At 40.3% G+C, this 13,343-nt stretch overlaps 1 protein-coding gene across 1 annotated transcript in view; it reads right to left on the bottom strand.

Moving 5' to 3' along the window:
• Positions 1-6,149: 6,149 nt before the first annotated feature.
• The window catches only part of LOC134539595 (pre-mRNA-processing-splicing factor 8), a 60,714-nt gene continuing 53,520 nt past the window's right edge, over positions 6,150-13,343 (bottom strand). Inside the window, exons 34-39 of the mRNA XM_063381760.1 lie at positions 12,450-12,643; positions 10,643-10,858; positions 9,304-9,469; positions 8,338-8,666; positions 7,462-7,616; positions 6,150-6,846 (exon numbers count right to left, since the gene is read on the bottom strand). Coding sequence (XP_063237830.1) covers positions 6,692-6,846; positions 7,462-7,616; positions 8,338-8,666; positions 9,304-9,469; positions 10,643-10,858; positions 12,450-12,643 — 1,215 coding nt within the window. The 3' untranslated portion in view covers positions 6,150-6,691. The remainder of the gene's footprint in view (positions 6,847-7,461; positions 7,617-8,337; positions 8,667-9,303; positions 9,470-10,642; positions 10,859-12,449; positions 12,644-13,343) is intronic.

Genomic DNA, 13,343 nt, shown 5'->3' with positions numbered 1-13,343 from the left:
TTCATTAGACAAAAACACGTATTAAATGGCCAATGTTTCACTAATTTTGAACTATCAAAATATATTGAATACAGTGTTTATTTTTAAGATTAAAAAAAATTAAGTACTAGATTTAAATGCAGTGTTTTAAGAAAATATTTTGAATTTTACTGGTCTACGAAAAAGCGATAACTAATACTAAAACTAATGTGTCATAAATAAATTGGCAACGTAAGGCGCAGATTCCAGTACTGTCCAACACTGTGGGAGAGCACCTGAAGGCGCCATGGTGGGACGCCACAAGTGTTATATGTACAATAATTTTTGACTGTAATCAGCATGGACGGCATCGTAATCCAAAATTTATGTATGTATTCTTTTACAGTCATCCAAAAACATACTGGTAGGTTCTTATTACTAAATAATAGTTTTTGAAACTGCCACTTATCCTTCTGCAGGTAGTCATTGCGAATATTCCGGGAGTCAACCACAACCCACTAGCGAGAGTAAACGCTGTCTCACAATCATTTGCTTTAACTGATATTTAAACTCTTAAGACATACAAAATCTTCTTAAATGCTTTTTTTTTCGTTTGTTATATCTGGATATTCATGTTGCTACTGCAGTGTGCTTTTTAAGAATGTGGGCTCCCGCTGTGTCTCCTCTCATTTAACCATCATGTTTCGTCAGGCCTGCGAGCAGGCAACATCACAACGGTCCCACAAACTTCGGTGTTCACTTTTGGTTACCACATTTTGGACTGAGAAAGTGCTGCCACAAATACTCAAATTAATGTTTCACTGTGTAGTGTATGGTGGGATTAATTTGCATTTGTCTTTTAAAGTATATTTGGACACTATATTAAAACAGGATGTAACGATTTATTTATTATTGTGTTTATTGGTGGCAAGGTGAAGGCAATATGCCCTTTCTTAGACATAACCATATAACAAAAAAAAAAATAGTATAACATAAACAATCAGGGTTACGTGTTTGCCCATTGCATCCTGTACTCCCATTGTATGCGGGATGAGTGGAGTAAAACGAGTATAGTACGACCAAAACCCCCGCATGGCTATCGACCATTGTTTATGTATTATTCCATTGATAAATCACATTTACCATGCAATGCGACCACGTCTCTAAACTTAGACTTTCTGGTGTCCAACCCTCTGCGCACATTGCATGCGAAACACAGTCTGGGTGGTTGCGGCACCTACTGGTACTGCGGCAATAGGATCTCGCCCGCCTTTAGGACCGAATGGTTATGGGCATCATGGAGCCATTACCATATTGCTAGCATTGAGGTAGCCTTCCATAGTGTAATTATTCAGTGTCTGTTTCCATCTGCTCTGGGGATGGCCCTCCTCAATCCCAACCTAACCTGTTCATCGTATAATTAAAGTTATCTCATTAGACACATGTAAATTTACGATATTCTTTTGTTTCGCCACGAGGCATTGCACAGACCTCCATTACTGAAACCCTTAGCACGCAGCTCTCTATCTTAACCTACACAGGACCACCTAGGGACAAACCATGAACTGATCTTATGTACCGACGAAGTAATTTTCCCTGGGACATTTGCGGCAGGCAATGTAATTAATTGTAACTGTCTAACTTTTATGCCACAGTGTATCAAACTCCCAGAACCATCAACCCACATACTAGTACTACAGCCCTATAGGTTCAGCTAGCCCGCACCAGTCACCCACAGATAACTTTTATGTAACAGTGTAAGTACCTACATGTAAGCACTCAGCTCATGCACAATTCCAGCTATTTCACGTAACGACCTCTTAAACGATTAGGTAAAGCATCACAGTGCATCGGGACGAGCCATGCTCCAATACAAAACAGGCTAAGCAACGGGACAGCAACATGTAAAGTGTTAAGTGTCAATAAACATGCTTTCAAAACACTCATTTCAAGTAAAACTAGCAGCGCCCCAAAAGGCAGACACATTGGGGTACCCCTGCCGGTATCACCATTCGCTACCTCCGACCATGTGGCCAATAACCCCAAGCTGAGGCCATGCGTATCAACAAATGTTATTTCATTAGTTTGCACTCCAGACATAACGAAACTACACATTGTAATTATTCTCTGTGTGTGGCCAACTGTACAAGCCCCACAATAATGAGTGCCACTCTAATTGAAATATGTATTATATGGTCAACTGTAAATAATTATTGTTCTTGCGGGGTTTTGACGCCTATTCTCTCCGCAGTAGATCTCGGGAACGCTGCTGCTGTATGGATTACCCAGACTGCTAATTCAGCTAGCACGTCACTGCATTGTACTACTGTCAAGAGAATAATTATTAAAAGGAAATTTGATAGTGTTGTGTTACTAGTGTAAATTTGCATCACCTATGACCAAGTCTGTCTTATACGTAACTGACATTTACGGTAAATGAAATAGTAATAACTGGAAAACATACGATTTTAATGGGTTCTTTGATATTGACGTGAAGTTACTGTTAACATGTAATTCAGCGAGAGGAACACCCAAAATAATTTATTTTGTATGTTAGCTTTTGTTCAAACCTAGGTGTCGGTAAGTAGATGTAAATGATGTCACAGGAACACATCGACTACCATGCCGGGTCTAGCTATAATGTCGAAGGCTTGAGGCTCTCTTCTTAGGACCTCCAGGTGGTCTGCTGCGATGCTGGAAGCTGTAATTGGTGAACTACAGAAGATCTGAAGTAGCCGGGTGTCTGGCTGAAGAATCAAATTCCCTCTCGTCCTAAAAAGTCTGTTTTAATAATTATTGAGATCGGTCTCACCAAACGTTGTGGCCGATCGTAGCTGGCGCTGACATCAGTCGTCCGGAACCACTACGGGGACGAACGGGACAGACGCGGAAGTTGGCACTAGATGTCGCCGATACTCCCTATCTGAGACTTATTCAGTCCAGAACTATTCTCACAAATAATAGTGTGGATAATTCTAGATAGCGCACGACCACAGATGAAGCGAATCTTCAATTCCTCGGGCGGCAACCAAGGCTTTGGTTCGCCCCAGCCCGAGAAACGTCTTCCCGCTGCAAGATGGCGATGGCGTCTACCCTTTCTTCTTCCTCCTAACTATTTATTTTCTGTCCCTAGCAACCAAGGAGCTATGGAAAAAATCAGCAAACCAAATTAATTGCATTGTGAAATAAAACTTGGATATTAGCATGTAAGAGCTCTGAACTAAGGCAAATGTATAAAGTTTCCAAAGAATAATGCTTAGAAGACCCTGAAGTTGAAAAGTGTGTTGTCCCTGGCAATTAGATGTGTTACACAGGTTAACTTTGGTTGTCCTCTTTACAATAAAATAATTAAATACATAAGATCGGCTTATGAAATATACAAGTAATGTTACAATAATAATCAAAATAACAATAATATAACTGTAAACAGTTGTACTGGTTACAACATTCTCAGGAGGAAGGCAGACGACACCAAGACGATAAAACAGGCAATAAGATAGACAGCAGAACTGCATTTTAAATAATGTTCAAAGAAAAGAGTTTGATGCCTGAAGATTTCTGCAACTATGTATCATTAAGGCGAAAATGCAGAGGCACCAGTTTAAATGTGGTTGCTCATGCACCAGCTCTCAAAGCGAAGAGACCAGTGACCTATAGGGCATAATGTTGCCAAATGATTTGCAGGCAATAGCATGTAGACTTCACATTTAATCAGGGGTGTTTGTAAGTCCCCCAGGATACTACTAACAATATGGAATGACAGTCAGAGCACTGGTTCCCAGCACAAAGTCGGAGACTTATTGAGGTATGTCAAGAGGGCAGAAGGCAATCAGGCCTACTGACCATTGCAGACTTCCTGCGCTGCATGCACTACAGGTGGTGATAGCACTGACCAATAAATTGTGTGGGATAACTTCTTCGGCACTCTGAGGTGTGTGAGAGTACAGTAATGCACAAATATGTCCCATGTAGTGAACTTGCTTAACACATATTTACAATTTCTTTTTATTCTATCTAACACAATTTTTTTGAATTCTCTCCATTACTGCCACCAGTCCCTGATCATGCTCCTGCTTCATAATGCCCCTTCCCCAAAAAAAAAAACATAAAATCATTAACATAGGTTTGCACGCCTGGAAACCCTCCAAATACTTACCCAAACTTGTGGCAGAAGATCTCTGGAGCCCACCATATAACACATGGCAAACGCAAAAACTTGTACCTTCCCCATGGAATATACAACTTGCAGTAATCCATAGTAATCCATGCCGCATCCAGTAAATTTAATTTTACAAAACTTGCGTGATGCATCCAGAACACTAAAATACTTTGCACCCACCATCTGCAAAGTGATTTGCTCCAGTTCAAGCAAATGAAAGCACTCTCTCAACAGGGCTTCATTAAAATCCATGAGGGTTTTCACAGATCCATATACTATCATCACACTTGTGTACTATAACAAGGGAATTTATCCATTCAATGGGTTTTGTAACTTTGACAATAAAGTTTCTTTGACCAACCTCACTCATTCTTTAGAGGGAGCAGCTGGATACTTGCCAGGGCATGGATGACAGGTTTTGCATCCTTAAATAGTTAAATTTTTAACTGCCACACAGCTCACCTATTCCTGCAAAACACTTGGTGTATATGCTGATTAGGTGAGAAAGATTGGGATCTAATTCCTTACTTGCGACTGAATACACTTTCCTTACGAGATCCTGCATAACGCAAGCTGTAAGACCCAGTATGATCAGACGCTCGTCTTTCTCTCACTCTCTAGCTGGTTTGATTTTAGATTATCCCCTCCTCGCCGCACCTACGCAGCGTAGCAGACACGTCACCTGCCGGCACTGACTGGCCGACAGACACAGCGGGCATGCACGGGCTCAGTGCTTCGTGCGACTGCCGAGATATTTTGAATAAACAAATTATACTTACTCTTAGAGTTATATTTACTAAAACCCATCATAGGTTAGCTATTTGCGCACGTATTCAACCACACAGTGCAATATAATTTTTTTCTAACACAAAGTGAAAAACTCACGTAAGGGTAGCAATACATTTTTTTAATACTAAAAGTCAACAGAAAATGTGCTACCTATATGTGGGTAAATATACTAGTTAAGATTTATGAAAAAGCTACTATTACAAAAATAAATGCTATTTTATAAGATTTTAGTTATTTTGGAAAAATGACATTATTTACCCACAGAAGGTCACCCGTGCTTATGGGTCGCAACTGTAATTTTGGGCAAAAAATTCTAACATTTTTACTGTAAGGGTAGCCCTCGAATACAAGTCGCGCCATCAATATTTCTCCAGTACAATGCCAGTTTAGTATTTATGGTCCGTGTCTTAGCTTATTGCCAAGAAAGAAACAACGGCACCGGTTCTTTGTCCTTCCCCATTTCATCCTTTATGGTACAAGAATACTATTTTTTATTCTTGTGTTTCCCTTTCAGTCTTTTTTATTTTACCAGTCTCCTTCCACAGGAGGGACGGCACACTGCACAATATTTTTGTCAGTTACTCCTAATAAAAAAAAGAATGATTCTTTAAGCAGTTTTGTTGCGAAATGTTGCAATAGAAGGCATGGGAAATCTCACATCAAAAACCATGTTTGGATTCAGTCACACCACAAAAAGATGTCAGGATAGATGTAATGATTGTGTAAGGTAGTCAGTTCACGGACATTTACCACAATGAGTGAGGGAGGGAGGGAGGGAGAACCATAATCGCTACTACATTGCCCCACACACTCACTCACACAAGCATGCACACAGCCCTCCCCACCCCCCACGTTTTCAGCCACTGGCTGGTTTATTTTTTCGATTTTTTCCCTCTAGCAGATGCCAGCCTCTTAACAGACACATCTTACAGCGCAGTTCATGATGTTTCATATGCACTGCTGAGCTATTTTAATTAAACAATTTATAGTTACGCGTAACTCATTTATTAAAAACCAGCACAGGATAGTAATTTATGTACATACTCGACCACGCAGTAAAATGTTAATTTTTTTAAAAATTCCAAAATAAAAAAATTGGCATAAGGGTTGCAGTGAATATTAAACAAAAATTCAGCATAAAATGTACAACCTACCCCGACCGGTAGATGCTGCTTTTTTTCAGCCCCTAGCAAGGGGCACACAACACTCGCTACACAAATTTGCTTCGGGAACCGACACTACATTTATTACAACTACTATGAAATGTATTTATTAATAATAAACACTTTACATCTATATCTCCAAATATAAAATAAGTTTACATACATCACAGTTTAAGTTTCGACAACGACCACTACAAAAAACGTGCGAGCCAAAATCAAGCAGATTTGCAAACATGCCTCAAATATTTAAAATTTCTCAAAAGGAATGTACCCACAAAAAAAAAAATACAATTCTGTACCTTAATACCTACATGTGAGCTCTACCATTTATAAGCTATAAACACATACCAGCAAGATATAAATTAGTCCAGAGGGGAACAAAAAAAAAAAAAACTTGGCATGTCAATTACTTTATCTTGAAGAGATATAACAAGAGACAAAAAGGAAATTTTATTTCTGCAAAATCTAAGAAACTCTCTATTAGGTAGACTTCTTAAAACAGAGATATAAATAAAAATGTGAATCCCCCTCACGAGTGACTTGTATAAGAATAACTGACTCTCTATGTACAGCACAAGTCCACTTGCAGGGGTCGTCGCAGCTCTCCGCGGAGGGGCGTGGCCTAGGCGTACATGTCCTCGCGGTCGGCCCCCACGCCGTCGCCGTCCTCCAGCGAGGAGAAGTTGAGGAAGTGCGCCGGCCGGTGGATCTCGTGGTAGAACTCCTTGGGGTTGGACAGCTGCAGCTCGTACTTCATGTTCGGGTCGTGACGCACGCCTGCAACGCACAACACACTCGCTTATCCTTCGGATCCTGCTTGTTTACAGTGTAATTTAAAAAAAAAAATAAAACTACACATCACTGCCTTGCATCTAACGTGAGAACGAGAGATTATTTAAACTGTCATTTGAAAAGAGGCCTAATAATTTCCGCAGTCAAGATATAAATACAAACAGTTTATCATATCAACAAAATGGTTTTAACTCCAAGCACATAACCTCTTGCTTTGTAAAATTAGCATAACTTTTGGAGACTACAAAAAAATGTGACAATTTTCATTAAAAACAACGCAATGACACGGCACAGCGAAATGAGCCTTGGAAGAACCTCGCCGGATGTTATAAATTTCTGTAGCGATATAAGTAGATGTTCTTTATGAACAGTAACTTGCTCCAAAGGAGTGTGCGTGACTTGTAGTAATAACATAATTATTAAAAATTAACAAAAATCATGACTAGAATCAGAATGCAAAGTGCAATAGAAACGGAAGATCCCACTTTGCAGAACTCTGGAATATATATTCGTCAGTGTTCCAACCCAGATGACCGCAGTGATGGGCAGACAAGATACAGGGGCCACTTCAGGACGGAGGCGTCGGCAGAGCGCACTCACCCATGAAGTTGTAGTTCCAGGAGCCCTGGGTCGGCACCATGAAGAAGCCGAGGAAGCGGTCCGACAGCAGCATCTGCACCTTCTCGTAGTGGCTGGGCAGGTAGCCCTTGGGGTTGTTGCCCTTGTCCGTGTTCTGCCGCCCCCACTCGTACCCGCTGCGAACAAGACCCGACGCCCTCTGCTCTTCAACAAAGGATCAAATTACTCTAGTGCAAGGGGACAGGATTAAAAGTTTGAAAGAAGTTTTGGGAGGCATGTACAGCACGGGAAAAAACCAAGCGACTCAATCTCCATGCAAATTGCGAGTATTGAGCCTTTGAGGCACACAGAAATATATTAAAAATAAATTAGAATCTATACGTGTAACTTTTAGCAGACGTGGCGTAAGGAAAAATTAAAGCAGAGCCAATGTTGCTTGTTCTTGTTAGGATCGCCAGATAGCAGCACAAGGCTTACTCACGCGAGGTATTCCGGCAATACCACTGAAACATTGCGAATAGTAACATCTTTTCAAAGTGGTATCATAGAAATACCACTACGAAACAAAGGGCTAATGGTCTGAATTGACCATTAACATCGACTCATGTGAACCAAAAAACCTTTTTTAGCGTCGTTGGGCTAACTTTTCCATAAGCAGGAACATGCCAGGAAGTGTAAAAGCTCGCTTAACATCCATGAAGTGCGCAGTATTTGGACAGATCAATTTTAATGAACCACAAAAAGAATGCAAAGGTTTAAAATTTTCTTTTTAAAATATGTTCATAAAACCTTTTTAGCGTCGTTGGCTAATTTTTCCATTAGCAGAAACATGCCAGACAGTGTAAAAGCTTGCTATTTGGACAGATCAATGGTTCAGCGATGCTACCGCCGACCCACCTGGGGGTGAGCTTGTAGGCGGTGAGCGAGCAGGAGCCCGGCGTGAAGCTGCAGGTGATGACGATGGTCTTCTCGCCGTCCCAGGAAGTGTTCTCGGCCATGACGCGGGCGTGCGTGGTGATGTCCTGGGGCGAGAGCTGCGGCAACTCGTTGGGCTGCGTGTGGATCCAGCCCAGGGGCTCCATGTCCTTGAGGTACTGGTGCTGGGGCAGCTGGTGGGGCAGGTGGACCGTCTGGTGCGTGCCCCACTGCGGGGCCATCACGATGCAGCGGATCTCCTTCACCTGGGGGTTGTCCGCGGGGCTCAGGCCGTACAGGTAGCCCGCTATCTGCGGACACGGTCGCACTCCGCTCCCACAGTCCCACAACTGGAGTGCCAGATCCCGACAATAGCGCAGTGTTTCATTGACAACACTTGTTTTAAATGACTCATTTTTGTATTTGTTCGAAACAATAGATAATCCACCATCACATGACGATATCAAGCACCATTCCCGCAATGTTTTGGGCGGAATATGGCGATGGCGTGGTTAAAAAGCGAGTTCACCTAAGTCACAGCATGCCGTCTCTTGACAATTCCTAACTCCATAGGCAATAGAGCTTTTTATTATTAATATTTAAAAAAGAAGTGTAGCAACATTAAAGGGCTATAATCGTTTATACAGAACATCATAGATCAAATAATATGCAAAACACTGTAAACCCTGAAAAAAAAAGGTTTGTGAAATTTCAGCACAAAAATCTGCTTATTTTAGTACTTCATAACTTACCACTGATAACAATGTACATAACCTCAAAATGTTTTTTTTATTTTTTATTTTACATTTTGTGCCTAACATCAAGATACATACTTAGAAGTTCACATAATTGATTGGTTAATGGTGGCCTGGATTATACAAGGCTATATCAGTCCATTAAAATTATTACTTCCCTGATTACTGTAGAAAACACCAGTATGTGACTAACCTGTGCCCTGAGGTCGGAAATGGTCACAAACTTCTTAAGGACGTTCTTGGGAAGAATGTAGGTGTATCCCGTCTCTTTGATGTCGTCAGACGAGACGTAGATGTGGTTCGTACGGAGGTGGAGGTTAGTGGCAGAGATAGCTCGCACGCGCCACTCAGTCTTCGAACTGCAAGGTTGGCAACACACACACTGAAGAACCAGGCCTACATATTTATTGCAAATATCATCAGTTTTAATAGATACAAGCATTATTAGTCATTATTAAACATTACAACTACAATTCAACAATCCCCCCCCCCTCCAAAAAAAAACCACAGAATGCTCAAATAAATAATATTTATGTGGAAAAGAATTTTCAAAAGAAAGAAAAGAAAACCACCATTGCTAGCAATTTCAATATTTAAGTATCTACGTTAATAATAATGAAATGGCATGGAGAATATTCACCTCACATGCTGAAGCATTTAGTTGTAAAGAATACCGTTTCAATCAGTTTCGCTTCAACTAATCACGTTTCCTTCAGACCTATGTTGTACGAGCTTCACAATTAATAGATATATAATCTTAGATTTTTCCAGATTTGTATTAGAGATGTTTCATGAGAATTTTTATTATTTCCCTTGACCAAACTGTGAACTACTCAAATTTTTCAAGCTTTAATATTAAGTTTGATTGGAGTTCTTAAACTTAACACGACTGTAAATTTCAAGTACTCGAGCATCCCTACCCTACATACATTCCTTGAAAGTCACACTGATATTCATACAGTTACATTATACCAATTTCCTAAACAATTGTAGAACCGATTTTAAAGTAAATATATTTTTTTTAAATATTTCATAATATACATAAAAATAGGTCTCTTCAAAGAAATACCAGCAGGACATTCAAGTGTAATATTTAAAAACGTCCAAGAAACTCCGTTTATGATAGTATTTTGCATCACATTGTCATGCACGAGACTGGGTTCCCAACTGCGTTGGTTGAAGGCGGAGGGAAGGTGTCGGGATCGATCTAACTCGGCACTAGGGTTCTGCGAATATTCGAAATTACAGAATTTGAGTTCAAATTTTTTTGATATTCGATTCGTCAATTCAAATCGAATTCATTTTACAATATAGTCTCACTTTAATTTTAGTTACTTGATTTAAACTGTGAATTATGTGACAAGTTTTCCAAAGGTGGTGTGTTAAAATTTTTTAATGATCTATGTTATTTTAATAAATATTCTCAAGTTCGATTTGAAAAAAATTCGAAACTCGTGAATTTTTTTGAAAATCGATTCGAATTCGATTCGAAGTGAAAAATCACAATTCGCAGATGTCTACTCGGCACGCACCTGAAGGTCTGCGTCTCGTAGTTGGACGTGGTGGAGGTGATGATCTCGTCCCCGTGCTTGTTGACGGTGCGCGTGGTGGTCGCCGTCAGCTGCGACTGCTCCTTGGTCTGCTTCTCTATCTCCGCGATCTGCTGCCGCTGCGCCGACGGCGCGCTGATCTCCATGCCCAGGATTATGTCCCTGATCTCCGACTGCGTCAGCGACGCCACGTTCACGCTGGAACGGCGCGCGAGGGCTCAAGTAGCGAAATGCACGACAATAGGAACAAAATTGGTAGTCAAAATGTAGTTCCTACGTTTCCACAGCACACTAAATGGAAAACTTAAAATGAACCAAGGGACAAAAAGTCCTTGGGAGCATCTGATAAGAATTTACTATACATAATTCAAGTATACATACACACTTAATAAGTGCTTGACCATTAAAAAGGTTCAAGTTAGCCATTCCATAAAACACATCCATTATTATCAATGCCAAAGTTGCCCACCTTTAGCTGTCTTGGAAATGCACCGAAAACCAAATAAACTTGTTTTGTAGTAAAGTAGACCTTCATTAAGCCAACTCCCTTTAACTAATAATACAAAACCCATTTCAAGAAACCCATAAATGAATAAAATCATATAAAATAACATTTAATGACATGAAAATGTATTTTGTGAACTGATTACAGGCAGTATTAATTAGTACATTGACTGATGCACATGATCCTAACCGCACTGTACCGCAAACGTTAAGTTTTCTGCGACTGTACACAACGGAGTGATAAGAGAGAGTGACTTGAGGCGACATGTGTCTTAAATGTGTTTCACTCAATTTGATGGAATTTTTCTGCGAAGGTCTTTAATACAGCTCGTTCGGACATGTTGGATTAACGATTTTGCCAACAGAAATTTAACAGTGTAAACAGTTCAACAGTATTTAAAACAAATAATAAAAAGGCAGGTTTATAAAAAAGAAAATGAAAAGCACACAAGTGTTGGCCAAAATCGAAAAATCACTAATGGAAATGTAAAAACTGTATGTGAAATGAAAACTGATAGCAACGATAAACCCTTGGGCGAACTAAATACGTCAATGTCAACAGCTGGAATACACCCAAAAAAAAAATCTATAATTTGAGCGGCTTGTTTGGAGATGCATCAGGGAACATATTGAACCACAGAATGGCAGCCGACAAGGGACGCGCTCAGCTTCGACTCACTTGTTCTACAGAAATATAACAGTATAAACTGTTCAACAGTATTTAAAACAAATCATAAAAAAGCAGGTTTGTGAAAAGAAAAAGAAAAGCACGCGAGTGTTGGTCAAAATCGAAAAATCACTAATGGAAACGTAAAAACTGTAGTGAAATGGAAAACTGATAGCAACGATAAACCCCTGGGGCGAACTAAACACGTGAAGGTCTACAGCTGGAATGCACCCCAAAAATAAATCTTAATTTGGAGATGCATTAGGGAACGTACTGAACCACAGAATGGCAGCTAACAAGGGAAGCGCTCAGCTTCGACTCACTTGTTCAACAGAAATTTAACAGTATAAACTGTTCAACAGTATTTAAAACAAATTATAAAAAGGCAGGTTTGTAAAAAGTGAAAGAAAAGCACACGAGTGTTGGCCAAAATCGAAAAATCACCAATGGAAATGTAAAAAACTGTAGTGAAATGAAAACTGATAGCAACGATAAACCCTCGGGCGAACTAAACACACGTCAAGGTCTACAGCTGGAATACACCCGCGGCTTGTTTGGAGATGTATCAGGGAAGGTACTGACTGAACCACAGAAGGGACGCGCCCGGCTCCCACTCACTTGTTCTTCTTGCCGTAGTCGGCGAGGATGAGGTCCTTGAGCTGCACCTCCACCTTGATCCACTCCTCGTCGGTGAGCGTGGGCCAGATGTGGTGCGGCTCGGTGATGGTCGTCTTGTCCGGCTTCAGGATCACCTTGGTGCGCTCCGTGTTCACGTGCAGCGCCCGCAGGATCAGGATCAGGCGCGAGAACGCCTGTAACACCCGCGTGCCGGCTCCTCCGTGCAAACTTGCGACACTCGTCGGCGAAAGGTTTCATCCACACAGACACAAAAAATTATTTGATTGAATAAATGCACTGATATGATGAATTAGGGCTTAACGTCACACCAACAATGGAAATATTATTGAAGCAGAAGGCTGACTAAACGAAATGCGAGAAAACACACTATTGCACCTCTCATCCTTAATCTGCATTAACCTTCACATTTTAATGAACAATTTTTGCCATTAGCTCTGATCTGTTTCTGTGTGATCTGTTGCCAGATATATACCAAAGAGCACAAAAGTTATAGACAGAAATGTATCTGGAACTATATTTTGTACAGGAAAATTTGAAATGAGGATTTTGGAAACAAGGTTTCCTGTCGTAATTCATCACGAGATTCATCTGATAATATTTAATTTTTACTTCCAAGAAGACATAACTGAAAGATGCCATTTGGTTCCAACTACATATATGTTCATTTTCCTAATGTCTTTTATAACTACCAGTTTGTTTTCTATCATTTTATTTAAAATAATTTCCATACCAATATCCTCAATGTTCTAGTATGTGAATTTTATAGACTTCTGCATAAAGCACCCCTCTATTAGGCATTAGCCAATTACTTGGGTCCAGGGACGCAACAACTTAATTTCCAAAGGGGGGGCAATATACCTTTTTATAAAGAAT

Source organism: Bacillus rossius, chromosome 15, assembly GCF_032445375.1.
Source record: "Bacillus rossius redtenbacheri isolate Brsri chromosome 15, Brsri_v3, whole genome shotgun sequence".
Taxonomy (NCBI): domain Eukaryota; kingdom Metazoa; phylum Arthropoda; class Insecta; order Phasmatodea; family Bacillidae; genus Bacillus; species Bacillus rossius.
This window is presented reverse-complemented; position numbering and strand designations above follow the sequence as displayed.